Below are 13,159 nucleotides of genomic sequence, written 5' to 3' on the forward strand. Positions count from 1 at the left end.
TTTTTAAATTCGAGAGGGAATCTCACTCAGCCGCCGAGGCTGCTGGAGTGCCGTGGAGCCATCTCGGCTCACTGCCACCACCGTCTACCGGGTTCAAGCGATTCTCCCGTCTCAGCCTCCCGAGTAGCTGGGGTTACAGGCACCTGCCATCATGCCCCGCTATTTTATTTTATTTTATTTGTATTTTAGTAGAGACGGGGTTTCTCTGTGTTGGCCAGGCTGGTCTTGAACTCCTGACCTCAGGTGATCCACCCACCTCGGCCTCCCAAAGTGCTGGGATTACAGGCGTGAGCAACTGTGCCCGGCCTTTTTTTTTTTTTTTTTTTTTTTTTGTATTTTAGTAGGGACCGGGTTTCTCTGTGTTGGCCAGGCTGGTCTTGATCTCCTGACCTCAATTGATCCGCCCGCCTCGGCTGCCCAAGGTGCTGGGGTTACAGGCGTGAACCACCGCGCCCGGGCCCCCAGACCCTTTTTGATGATCATCCCTGAACCTTTGTGCTGGGGGTCGAGCTCAGCTGGGCCTTCCCCGGAACCCTGGCTCGTCTGAGTGCTAGCTGACCTCGTGGGAGAAGCCCCTCCCCAGCCCTGCTGCAGACGGCGGCCACCGGGCCGAGCATCCCAGGCTGTTACCCTCCTGACGGCCAGAGGGAGCTTTCTGACACCGCAGCCTCCAGAGCTCTAAAGTCTCCCATGGCTCCCCAGTGCCCCCGGGCTGGCACCTCCAGCTCTTCATTGGCTAACCTCGCTTCCAGCTGCCCTCCCGCCCCTCCTCAGCCCTGGGCACCTCAAAACACAAGCAGTCTCCTCCGTAAGCCACCCCTCCATATGTTTCCCCAGGCCACCTCTAGGTAGCTTCTCACTTCCCCACTGCTTTCTGAGACTCCAGGTTGAGCTTGTCACCAGGGAAACCACTAAGCCCCCGAGTTTTCTCTCCCCTGGCAGAGCTCGCTGGGCACCGTCCCGTCCCTCAGGGGCGTTGCCCTGGGCAGGGGGCAGTGAGATCTGGTGTGTGTGTGGGGGACGGTTCCAGCATCCTCCCATCACAGGAATCTCTGCCAGGCAAACGAAACGCTCTTTATTCTCCAGCCCTGGACTGAGGGACGAGAGCCGTCAGGACGGGCCCACAGTCAGCCTCTAGCTGTCCAGAGAGCCCTCGGACCTCTCCTCTCCACGGGGTGGGTGTCAACTGAGAAAAACGCCCAGTGTCAGTCCTTTTAGGAGGTGTATTTGCCAGAGTGAAGGAGGCGCACCCGTGACGCAGCCTCGGGCAGTCCTGCTGACAGGTGCCCAGGGTTGTCGGGCACTGCTTGGTTTTCTGCACTTGAGGGAAACAAAAGGCATCAGTGTGTGTACAAAGAAGTAGGTAGGTCCCCTCTGGAAAGGCGGGGACCACTTGAACAGGGAGGGGCTTCCAGGTCGCAGGTGGGGGAGACGAAACGTTGCTTTCTGTCTCAGAGGGAGGGATGACTTTGAATCGAACAGGTTTTCCCTGAGCAGTTTCCAGCTTGAAAGCAGTTCCCTTCTTTCGCAGGGGGAAGGGCTGGCCACTCACGAGGGGCTACTCCCAACCTGGTCCATCCCCCTTAACCCAGCCCAGGGCGACACCTGGGGCAGGAGCCTCAGAGATGCTGGCGGGTGGGCTCCATCCTCAGCCAGGTGCCGGCAGCGTTTCCAGAGGCGATAGGTGGGCAGGGCCAGGAGCAGCAGCCCCAGCACCGCGCTGCTGGTCCACAGAGCCGCCGACAGCCGGTCACCCGCAGGGCTGGACGCTGGGGAGAGCGGGGGATGCGGGTCAGAGCCCTCCAGGCCTCTGCAGGCGTGGGAAGGGAGGGGCCCCTCAGAGGCTCCACGTGACTCCACAGTTACCACGCTCCCTGAATTTTCACAAAGGACTTTACAGTGATACGGTGACCCTTTCGAAATGTGCATAGCGCCTTAGAGTTTAGAGATGGGCAGTCCCAGCCGGGCGCGGTGGCTCACGCCTGTCATCCCAGCACTTTGGGAGGCCAAGGCGGGCATATCGCAAGGTCAGGAGTTGGAGACCTGACCTTGTGGAACCCTGTGTCTACTAAAAATACAAAAATTAGCGGGGCATGGTGGCGGGCACCTGTATTCCCAGCGACTCAGGAGGCTGAGGCAGAAGAATTGCTTTAACCTGGGAGGCGGAGGTTGCGGTGAACAGAAATCACACCACTGCACTCCAGCCTGGGCCAGAGAGCAAGACTCTGTCTCCAAAAAAAAAAAAAAAAAAAAAAAAGGGCAGTCCAGAGTGAGCCACAGAGGCTGCTTAGCCTCAGTCTGCACTTTGAGAACTTAGTTTGGGGGGGAAGGGAGGAATGTAATATATCTCCTTGGTACTATTTTATATTAATTACCTATTGAAATAATGCTTCGGATATATTGGGCTCTGTGAAAAGCATGACCACGCTTTTTTTTTTTTTTTTTTTCCTTTCCAAGATGGAGTCCTACTCTGTCACCCAGGCTGGAGTACAGTGGCACGATCTCGGCTCACTGCAATCTCCACCTCCTAGACTCAAGTGATTCTCCGCCTTCAGCCTCCCAAGCAGCTGAGATTACAGGCACGCACCACCATGCCTGGCTAATTTTTGTATTTGTAGTGGAGATGAGATTTCACCATGTTGGCCAGGTTGGTCCTGAACTCCTGACCTCGTGATCTACCCACTTGAGCCTCCCAAAGTGCTGGGATTACAGGAGTGAGCCAGTGTACCCGCCCTTATTTCTACTTTTAAATTTGAAATTACCTATATGGGCCGCACGCGGTGGCTCACGCCTGTAATCCTAGCACTTTGGGAGGCTGAGGAGGGTGGATCACGTCAGGTCAGGAGTTTTAGACCATCCTGGCCAATGTGATGAAACCCCATCTCTACTAAAAATTTAAAAATCAGCCGGGTGTGGTGGTGGGCGCCTGTAATCCCAGCTGTTCAGGAGGCTGAGGCAGGAGAATCGCTTGAACCCAGGAGTCAGGGTTGTTGGAGGAGCTGAGATCACAACACTGCACTCTAGTCTGGGGGACAGAGCAAGACTCTGTATCAAAAAAAAAAAAAAAAAAAAAAAGAAAAGAAAAAGAAACGTGGCTGCATTCTGTTCCTGTTTCTACTATTCCAAAGATTGTTCTGGTCGGTGAAACCCTGTCTTTTTTTTTTTCGAGACGGAGTTTCGCTCTTGCTACCCAGGCTGGAGTGCAATGGCGCGATCTCGGCTCACCGCAACCTCCACCTCCTGGGCTCAGGCAATTCTCCTGCCTCAGCCTCCCGAGTAGCTGGGATTACAGGCACACGCCACCATGCCCAGCTAATTTTTTGTATTTTTAGTAGAGACGGGGTTTCACCGTGTTGACCAGGATGGTCTCGATCTCTTGACCTCGTGATCCACCCGCCTCGGCCTCCCAAAGTGTTGGGATTACAGGCTTGAGCCACCGCGCCCGGCAACCCAGTCTTAAAAAAAAAAAAAAAAAAAAAAAAGATTGTTCCAGTCTACAAAGCTTAGAATTTACAAAGTGTCTTGGAACCCACACAGTCCCTGAAATTTACAAAGGACCCACTGGACAGATGGGGAAACCGAGGCTGGGCAGGGCTTGTCTAAAGTCTTCATCCAAGGAGCCTCTCTCTCCCAGCCCTTCCCCACCCTACCCCCATGACCAGAACTCACAGCTTGTCGGGATCACTTCTCCCTGTGTGGGCGCAGCCTGGGAGACAGCAGGGCGGTAGGTCCTGGTGGAGACCGGGCGCCTGGGGCTGTGTGTGGGGCCCTGCTGGGGGACGGTCTCCGGTGTGGTCATGTCAGGGGCCTCTGGGGAGGTCATGATGGAGGCCTCTGAGAAGGTTGTGATGGGGGGCTCCGGGCCGGTCGTGATGGGGGGCTCCGCGCCGGTCGTGCTGGGGGGCTCTGGGCCGGTTGTGTTGGGGGGCTCCGGGCCGGTCGTGGTGGGGGGCTCCGGGCCGGTTGTGTTGGCGGTCTCCGGGCCGGTAGTATTGGGGGGCTCCGGGCTGGTCGTGTTGGGGGGCTCCAGGGCGGTCGTGTCCGGAGGCTCCAGGGAGGCTGGGCTGCGCAGGACTGGAAACAGAGTGGGGATGTTTTTCTCCCTGCTGCCCCAGGCCCGCCTCTTCTGCCTCAGTCTCCACATCTGGACTAAGGGCTTGGACCAGAACCTCCCCAAGCCCCTTCCCTGGACCACTCTGGTGAATCACATTTCAATTTATTATTATTAATTTTTCTTTTTTTTTTTGAGACGGAGTTTCGCTCTTGTTACCCAGGCTGGAGTGCAATGGCGCGATCTTGGCTCACCGCAACCTCCGCCTCCTGGGTTCAGGCAATTCTCCTGCCTCAGCCTCCCGAGTAGCTGGGATTACAGGCACGCGCCACCATGCCCAGCTAATGTTTTGTATTTTTAGTAGAGACGGGGTTTCACCATGTTGACCAGGATGGTCTCGAACTCCTGACCTCGTGATTCACCTGACTCAGCCTCCCAAAGTGCTGGGATTACAGATGTGAGCCACCGTACTGGCTTCTTTGTATTTTTTTTTTTTTTTTTGAGTTGGGGCCTCATTCTGTCACCCAGGCTGGAGTGCAGGGATGCAATCATGGCTCACTGCAGCCTCAGCATCCCAGGCTCAAGACATCCTCCCTACCTAGCCTCCTGAGTGGCTGAGGCCACAGGTGTGCAATACCACACCCAGCTAATTTTTAATTTTCTTTGGTAGAGAGTTGCCTGCCTCGGCCTCCCAAAGTGCTGGGATTACAGGCGTGAGCCACTGCACCCAGCCTAATTTTTGTACTTTTAATAGCGATGGGGTCACTATGTTGGTCAGGCTGGTCTTGAACTCCTAACCTTAAATGGTCTGCCTACTTTGGCCTCCCAAAGTGCTGGTACTACAGGCATGAGCCTGGCCTAAAGCCTAGAATTTATAAAGGGCTTTGAAATCCACACGGTCTCACCGGGTGCGGTGGCTCACGTCTGTAATCCCAGCACTTTGGGAGGCCGAGGTGGGCAGATGACGAGGTCAGGAGTTTGAGACCACCCTGGCTAACACGGTGAAACCCTGTCTCTACTAAAAATACGAAAAATTAGCCGGGCATGGTGGCAGGCACCTATAATTCCAGCTACTCAGGAGGCTGAGGCAGGAGAATTGCTTGAACCAGGGAGGCGGAGGTTGCAGTGAACCAAGATGATGCCACTGCACTCCAGCCTGGGCGACAGAGCAAGACTCTGTCTCACAAAAAAAAAAAAAGAAAAAAGAAAAAAAAAAAAGAAAGAAATCTGCACGGTTCCTGAAATTTACAAAGGACCCGCAATCAGGGAAGTCCACTGGACAGACAGGGAAACTGAGGCACCACAGTGAGCAGGATGGGAGTCCAGGCACTCCAGGGACCCACTGACTGGCAGCATCACCCCAGGAGGCTCCTGAGTCTCCACGTGCCTCAGTTTCCTCAACTGTGAAAGGAGCAACAGTCACCTCTTTGGGCTGCCCTGAGAGCGAGTGGGGAGTGGGTCACGTGTGTGCCCAGAGCACAGGCTGAGTGGCTCTGCGTTTATGATGAAGGGATATGGAAGGAGGAGAGCTGGGAGGAGGGTGGCGTGGAGCGAGGAGGTGCCTGGGGGCTCTCTGCTCCTTCCTCTGTGGGACTGATGGAGAGACTGAGGCCCATGAGCGCCTGTGTGCTGTAAAGTATCCCTCAGACCCACCCCCAGCACCAAGACCTCCGCGTCTCCCAGCTTCTGCTCCATTCCCCTGGGAGCCCTGTGCTTGAAACTCATGCCCTCACACATGTTAGCTTGGGTATCGGGGTGCCCCATGGTGGGGGACAAATCCTTCTTTCTTTAGTGGGAGAAGCTGTCAGGGGCTTTGGGGCAGGGCACGAAGGGAGCACCTCCTGGGCACCAGCCCACGTTAAGCATCTTCATCCGGGCTGGGCGCAGGGGCTCACACCTCTCATCCCAGCACTTTGGGAGGCCCAGGTGGGCGGATCACAAGATCAGGAGTTCCAGACTAGCTTGGCCAATATGGTGCACCCCGTCTCTACTAAAAATACAGAAAAGAATAGCTGGGTGGTGGCGAGCGCCTGTAGTTTCGGATACTCGGGAGGCTGAGGCAGGAGAACCGCTTGAACTGGGGAGGCGGACGTTGCAGTGAGCCGAGATGGTGCCACTGCACTGCAGCCTGAATGACAGTGCACGACCGTCTCAAAAAAAAAAATAAAACAAAACCCTTAAACCTTCATCGTGCATTCAGCAAGGGTTTATTGAGCACCTTTTACGCGCCAGCCCCTGCTCTAGCTTCTGTGGACAAGACACAGATTTCCACCTTGGGAGCCAACAGGGGGAGACGGTCATGGAAAAATCAGAGACTGTACGGGCTTGGGGGACGTCAAGATGCTATAAAAGGTGTCAAGAGGCGACTTGGTGGCTCACGCCTATAATCCCAGCACTTTGGGAGGCTGAGGTGGGTGGATCGCCTAGGGTCAGGGGTTCAAGACCAGCCTGAACAACATGGTGAAACCCTGTCTCTACTAAAAATACAAAAATTAGTTGGGCATCCTGGCGGGCACCTGTAATCCCAGCTACTCGGGAGGCTGAGGCAGAATTGCTTGAACCTGGGAGGCAGAGGTTGCAGTGAGCTGAGATTGTGCCATTACACTCGAGCCTGGGTGACAAGAGCAAAACTCCAACTCAGAAAAGAAAAGGTATCAAGAAACAAAACAGAAGGGAATGTGTGCTCACAGGCGTGTGTGTGTGTGTGTATGTGTCTGTACATGTTAGGGGTTGGGGGTTGACCCTTTGAACAGGAATTCAGGGAGCCTCAGTGAGGAGGCAACATTCACGCAGAGACCTGGGGGTGAGGAGGAGGGAGCCATGGAAAGATCTGGAAGAAGGGTATTCCAGGCAGAGGGCATGGTCATGCAAAGGCTCTGGGGCAGCCTGGCATGCTGGAGGAACAGTGATGAGGCCCGTGTGGCTGGAGCAGAGTGAGGAGGGGGACACCAGTGGAGGGAGGGCAGGGAGGGCACAGGGCAGGTGGTGCAGGTTCCTGTGGGCCATGGAGAGGACACGCGCTTTGACCCCCAAGGCAGGAGCCGTGGAGGGCTGTGGGCAGGAAAGGGGCGGGACCTGGACTGGGGGCGGATGCCAGGCACATACACGTTGAGTTGATGAGTGTTGCTCTGGCTGCGTGGCCCTGGCTCCAGTCCCCGCAGTGTCCTACAGCACAGGTACTGACCCCCACCCCTGGAGTGCTTGTCAAGGCTCGGGTGGGCCTGCCTGTGCCCGCTTCCCCAGCGGACTCACCGGGGATGGCCTGGTGGTGACTGAGCTCCAAACCGGGCAGCCTCATCGTGGCCTGGCAGTGGAGGGCAGGTGGGGCAGGGGTCCCCAGGGGCGGCAGCCGCCAGCGCTGTGTCACCCTGAACAGCATGTCCTCCTCCTCTTGGGGCTCGTCCTCTTCCGCCTCCACCTCCAGGTCCAGGGCCTCCGCCCCCTCCAGCTCCCGGCCCCCCAGGAGCAGAGAGAAGGAGAGCGCGTTGGGGTCGCCGGGCGTGACCTTGTGCGCGGCGCAGGCCACCTCCCGGTCAGCAGGCCCCAGGGCTGCCGGGGAGACGGTCAGCTGGGCCGGGAAGGCTGCGATGGAGGGCCGGGGTGAGGGTCAGCCCAGAGTCGGGGCTGCGCGGGACGGATGCAGGGGCTTGGGGCCCGACCATGGATAATGATGAGCAGGCGGGGGGCCACGGCCGCACCCTGGGGGGCTGGAATACACTGCGCGGGGGGCCAGGGTCGCCCGGGGTTGGGGTGACTTGGGGGGAAGCGCAGGCTGGGCCTGGGCTGGGGAGCTCCGCATCAAGCTGGGACAGGGTCTGCAATCCCGGGGGCTTCCCGGAAGCCGTGGCACAGGGAGGGGGCCGCGAGTCCGAGGGTCGGAGGGCGGCGGAGCGCGGGGGGCCTCACCGAACACGAGGAGCCGCACGGCGTGCTGGAAGGTGAGGCCCCCGCAGGAGCCCACGCACACGCGGGTCCCGGCCGCCGACAGCGACGCGTTGCGCACGGTGAGGACGCTGCGGCCCGCGTCCGAGCGCACGGCGCCCAGGCTGGTGTCCAGGCCCCGCCACTGCACCGCGGCCGCGCGGCCCGCGCAGGTCAGACGGCAGGTGAGCTGCAGCGACGCGCCCAGGGCCACGGCCACCGCGGGCTCCGGGGGCTCCACGTGCAGGGGCTGGGCTGCAGCGACCGCGCTCTGGCTCAGCCCGGGACCCCCGCCCCAGCCGCTACCCCGACCCCCAGGCTCGGACCCTGAACCCCACCCCGATACCCGCCTGTGCCCCAGCGCCCCGAACCCCAGAACCCCAGCGGCCTGGAGCTGATTTCGCTGAGGGTTGGGGAGCTGCGCAGAGCCCCCCAGCTTCCTCTCTTAGCCTCTGCCTCCTCCGGCAGGACCACCAGTCACCCCCTCTCTTGGAGCGCCTTAACTCTGGGCCCCCTCCTCTCTCCTGCGCCCCCTCCCCTGAGCCCCCCGAACCTCCTCTCCCCCTCGCCCCCTCCTCCCCCGCGCCCCCTCCTCCTCCGCGCCCCCTCCTCCCCCGCGCCCCCTCCGCCGCTCACCGCGGCCTGGCGAGAGGAGCCCCAGAAGCCCCGCCAGCAGGAGGGCCAGGCCCCGCTCCATGCTCGGTCCCCTCTGTCCCCGGCCGCGGGAAGCGGCTTAAATAGCGGCGCCCGCTCCTTCCCGCCGCCCCGCGACCCCGGCCCCCCTCCCGCTGCTCCCCGGGGGCTTCCCGAGGGGCTTTCCCGGCCTGACCCCCGACCCTGGAGGCGGCAGAGAGGCAGGGGCTGGGGGCCAAAGGCGGGGTGGGGGCCCCGGGGCGTCGGGACGGGCGGGCAGGAAGGTCTGGGTCTGATCCAGGCCCCGTTCTCAGGGACGGAAGATCGCAGACAGAGGCCGGAGGGTCGAAGTCAAGTGCAGGGAAGTGGGGCAGAGGCCGGGCCGGGCCCTCCACGCCCCCGACGGCGGGTCTGCCTCGCCTTTCCCGGGAGGCGGAGGGCAGCTCGTCCAGCTCCGGAGCTGGGGGCCTGGGGTCCCCTGGGGTCGGGTGAAGGTCGCTGGGGATGGAGGCCCCTGGGCTGGGGTCTCCTGGGGTCGGGGGAAGGTCGCTGGGGATGGAGGCCTGTGGGCTGGGGGCTCCTGGCCGTCGTGGAGCTGCGAGACCCTCCAGGCCCTGGGACAGGTCACCCCATCTCTGAGCCTGGCTTCCCTCCATCATACAGGCGGGGACCGCCCACTTAGCAGGCCTGGCTGAGCCTGGGAGCCCTGTTCCTGGGGGCTGCCTCTGTTCCTTGGTCTACATGGAGACCTGGATCTGGGTCCACAAGAGGATCCGGAAGAGACCTGGGCTGGGTCCCAACTCACAGCTGCCATATTCCCAGAGCCCTGAGAACCTCACCTTCCAAACACACTGGACTCCATCCACCTGTTCCTCCAAGACCCCCCACACTGGTCCTGTTTCCCTTCCTGGCCTGTTTGCCCTCCAGGCATGCTGACACCCCTAAGCTCCTGGACTGGGGAGCCCTGCACCCCCCTGGGCCCTCCCAGGGCCTCTGCATGAGCTGCTCCTCACCTCACCCCGCTTCTGCCCCCACTCTCGCTTCCCTTCCTCGGCTGTGGTTCTGAGGACACTCCTCCAAGCCCAATGAGGGCCTGTGGTGGCCGTGGTGATGGCCGGCCCCCCTCCGCCCGGGGCCTGTGCCCATGATCCCCCGACCCCATGCACTGCAGGCACACAGGAATAAAATAATGGAGAGTCCTGCTGACCTCAGCGTGTCCCTGTCTGTGCCTCAGTTTCCTTGGCCATGGAATAAAAAGGGGCAGCCAGTCCATGGGGTTCTAAGCATTGCCAGTAGACTTACCTGTCAGAGGAGGGAAACTGAGGCCCAGAGAAGGGGCTGGGTGCAGAGAAGGGAAACTGAGGCCCAGGGTAGGGGTTGGGACCAGAGGAGGGAAACTGAGGCCCAGAGAAGGGGCTGGGTGCACAGAGGGAAACTGAGACCCAGAGGAGGGGCTTGGACCAGAGGAGGGAAACTGAGGCCCAGGGAAGTGGCTGGGACCAGAGGAGGGAAACTGAGGCCCAGCGGGGGGGCTGAGACCAGAGGAGGGAAACTGAGGCCCAGGGTAGGGGTTGGGACCAGAGGAGGGAAACTGAGGCCCGGCGGAGAGGCTGGAACCAGAGGAGGGAAACTGAGACCCAGAGGAGGGGCTTGGACCAGAGGAGGGAAACTGAGGCCCAGGGAAGTGGCTGGGACCAGAAGAGGGAAACTGAGGCCCAGCGGAAGTGCTGGGATCAGAGGAGGGAAACTGAGGCCCAAAGGAGGGGCTAGGTGCAGAGGAGGGAAACTGAGGCTCAGGGTGGGGAAACAGGCCTCTCGGCATGGTGAGGGCCCACGTGTGCGAGCTCACAGCCATGTCTCCCTGGGCCTCCTCCCCCTCCTGCCCGGGCCAGTGCCGGGAAAGGCCTCACCGGAAGGTGGACTCCAAGGAGCAGCCCTCCCCAGCCGGAGGTGCAGGTCCTTCCCGGGAAGCTGGGCCCTTAACCCGGGCGGGGGGCAGCGGGCCTGGTGAATGGGTGGCTTCCCAGCCCCTGACCCCACTTCCTGCGGGCGGGGAGGGGCCGCTGGGCGTGCCCAGCTCTCCTGGGCCCCGTCCTGCGCCCGCCCCGCCGGGTCACATGTGGTGGTCATGCCGCAGAGAGTCTCCGAGAGCCGAGTCCTCACATCCACAGGTTTGGGGGGGCAGGGACACGACATGGCTGGAGTGCCCCCCAAGACAGCACCGGTGGGTGGATACAGGAAGGAGGGTTAGGGTTCCCAGAGGCAGAGGGACCCTCGGGTGCAAAGGTGGGGAAGGCGGGGGTGAGGGAGACACGCAGAGACAGAGTGAGGAAGAGAGACAAGGCAGAGACACAGGGATGGAGAAACAGAGGCAGGACAGAGGCCTGAGGGTCTGGGAGGACCCCAAGACCCCTGGCATCTCAGTCCTAGTCCCGCAGCCAGGCCACTGCCAGCAGGGACTGCACAACTTCTGTCCACAGCTACAGGGACCTTCCTTTTGTCCTGGGGAGACTCAAGACCGCCCCCAACATTGATCCCCTTCCCGGCATTGTCCTGAGCAGCCTCCAGCAGGAAGCCCCCTTCCCACGGAGGGTCCCAGCCGTCCTACCAGCCCCAGACCCCACATCCTGGCCTTCCTGTCCACAGCGGCGGAGGGGGTGTTCCAGAGGGCTGCGGCCCTGAGGGAAGGGGCCGTGGGGGCGCTGGTGTCCAGGACTGAGCACACCCCCAGGCCCTGACAGACCCTTCTCAGCCCAGCTGGGCCAGCCCTCCTGGCTCCCACCCACAGATCAGTTTTAGGGTCTTCATGGCTTTTCTTTGAAGACCCTCATTAGGGCAGGGCCTCGTTGTTGGGCAAGGGTTGAACCCAGTCCAAGGACCCCAGACCTGAGGGTGTCAAGGGGAGTGGGGGAGGAATGAGACTGATGGAGGCTGCAGGGGGGTTGTTCAATAAGTAACCATGTGCGTGCCTGTGTGCATGTCGCTGGGGTGGGTCTGGCTCCCATATTGGGTTTTGTTCGAGTTGAGCCCCTCCCTGCAGGCTGGCTGAGGTGATCATGCCACTGGGCCTGGGCAGGGCTGACTGGCCTCCCTGGGGTCTGTGACCATCTGGTGAGGGGCTGTGGCCGAGTGCTTGGTCCCTAGCAACCCCCAGGAAGCTGGACATGGTGCCCCAGGGGGTGATGCTGGTGTGGTGGTCTCTAGGGCAGCCCCACCTGAGCCGATCAGGAGGGGTCTGGGCATCCGTGGGGCAAGAGGCATACTGGTGAGAGCAGCTTGGGGCTGGCTCTGCCCAGGGAGAGGCGGGGCTTGGAGTCCTTCCGTGCGCTCTGATGCCTCGGTGCTTCCAGGGGCATCTCCAGGCTCACCCCAGCTTCCACAGCCCGGTCTCACAGGTTAAAGGGCCACCCTAGCTGCTCCAAAGACTGGGCCGAGCCAGGAGCAGCACAGGCCTCTCCCAAGGGGCCAGGAGCCTAGAGGGGCACAAGCCACCCACGCATCACATTGAGAGACACTGAATTGTCTACGAACTGCACTCACGAGGTTTGAGACTAGAGAGCTGGCACTTCCACGGCGTGAACACCGTAAAAGGCACTGAACTGTTTCTTAACAAGCCCTGACTTGCCGGGCATGGCAGCTCACCCCTGTAATACCAGCACTTTGGGAGGCTGAGGCTGGCAGATCATGAGTTCGAGACCAGCCTGGCCAACATGGTGAAACCCCATTTCTACTAAAAATAGAAAAAATGGCCGGGCGTGGTGGTGCCCATCTGTAATCCCAGCTACTCAGGAGGCTGAGGCTGGAAAATCAGTTGAACCCGGGAGGCGGAGGTTGCAGTGAGTCAAGATAGTGCCATTGCGCTCCAGCCTGGGTGGCAGGGTGAGACACTGTCTCAAAAAACAAAAACGAAAATAACCCGCGGTGGCTCATGCCTGTAATCCCAGCACTTTGGGAGGCCGAGGCGAGTGGATCACGAGGTCGAGAGATCGAGACCATCCTGGTCAACGTGGTGAAACCCCGTCTCTACTAAAAATACAAAAAATTAGCTGGGCATGGTGGCGCGTGCCTGTAATCCCAGCTACTCAGGAGGCTGAGGCAGGAGAATTGCCTGAACCCGGGAGGCGGAGGTTGCGGTGAGCCGAGATGGCGCCATTGCACTCCAGCCTGGGTAACAAGAGCGAAACTACGTCTCGGAAAAGAAAAAAAAAAAAAAAGAAAGAAAAAGAAAAGAACCCTGTCTTTTCCAACTTGGCGCTAAGGCATTGCAGGTGAGTCCAATTCCACCGCAGCTCCGTGTGTGAAAGCAGGGACAGGATGGCCTGGGAGAGGGTACTGGGACCAGGGTGGGCCTCCACTCCACAGGGCAGTTCATCTCACTGGGTACAAGCTCTGAAGGGAAGTGGTGCAGCCAGCCGGCTCCAAGTCAGCTTCAGCACCGCGAGGGCGGGTCCGCACCTCCTGTAATCCCCCAGGGGCCGGGCAAAACACAGCACCACTCCCTGGCCCCCATGCAGCCCGGCACGCCGGCAGGGCGAATGCCACTGTGCAGAACCA

The 13,159-nt window shown here is 60.3% G+C and overlaps 1 protein-coding gene and 1 long non-coding RNA gene across 2 annotated transcripts in view; one reads left to right on the forward strand and one right to left on the reverse strand.

Moving 5' to 3' along the window:
• The window catches only part of LOC141581055 (uncharacterized), a 139,350-nt gene extending 129,539 nt beyond the window's left edge, over nucleotides 1-9,811 (forward strand). The window contains exons 2-3 of the long non-coding RNA XR_012513497.1: nucleotides 7,818-8,157; nucleotides 9,269-9,811. This is a non-coding gene — a long non-coding RNA (uncharacterized LOC141581055). The remainder of the gene's footprint in view (nucleotides 1-7,817; nucleotides 8,158-9,268) is intronic.
• Nucleotides 819-8,908, reverse strand: MADCAM1 (mucosal vascular addressin cell adhesion molecule 1). The gene is made up of 5 exons (XM_074384899.1): nucleotides 8,609-8,908; nucleotides 7,958-8,227; nucleotides 7,304-7,633; nucleotides 3,670-4,074; nucleotides 819-1,769 (listed from the first exon to the last, which is right to left on the reverse strand). The coding sequence occupies exons 1-5, from the start codon at nucleotides 8,667-8,669 to the stop codon at nucleotides 1,549-1,551; spliced, it is 1,287 nt and encodes a 428-aa protein (XP_074241000.1). The 5' UTR covers nucleotides 8,670-8,908; the 3' UTR covers nucleotides 819-1,548.
• Nucleotides 9,812-13,159: the final 3,348 nt, after the last annotated feature.

The sequence above is a fragment of the Saimiri boliviensis genome, chromosome 14 (assembly GCF_048565385.1).
Source record: "Saimiri boliviensis isolate mSaiBol1 chromosome 14, mSaiBol1.pri, whole genome shotgun sequence".
In the NCBI taxonomy this organism is placed as follows: Eukaryota; Metazoa; Chordata; class Mammalia; order Primates; family Cebidae; genus Saimiri; species Saimiri boliviensis.

Coding starts and splice junctions, on each gene's coding strand:
- MADCAM1 (XM_074384899.1), bottom strand. CDS start 8,669: ATGGAGCGGGGCCTGGCCCTCCTGCTGGCGGGGCTTCTGGGGCTCCTC. Junction 7,634..7,957: donor CGTGCGGCTCCTCGTGTTCG/GTGAGGCCCCCC, acceptor CCTCCATCGCAG/CCTTCCCGGCCCAGCTGACC. Junction 4,075..7,303: donor TCACCACCAGGCCATCCCCG/GTGAGTCCGCTG, acceptor CTCTGTTTCCAG/TCCTGCGCAGCCCAGCCTCC.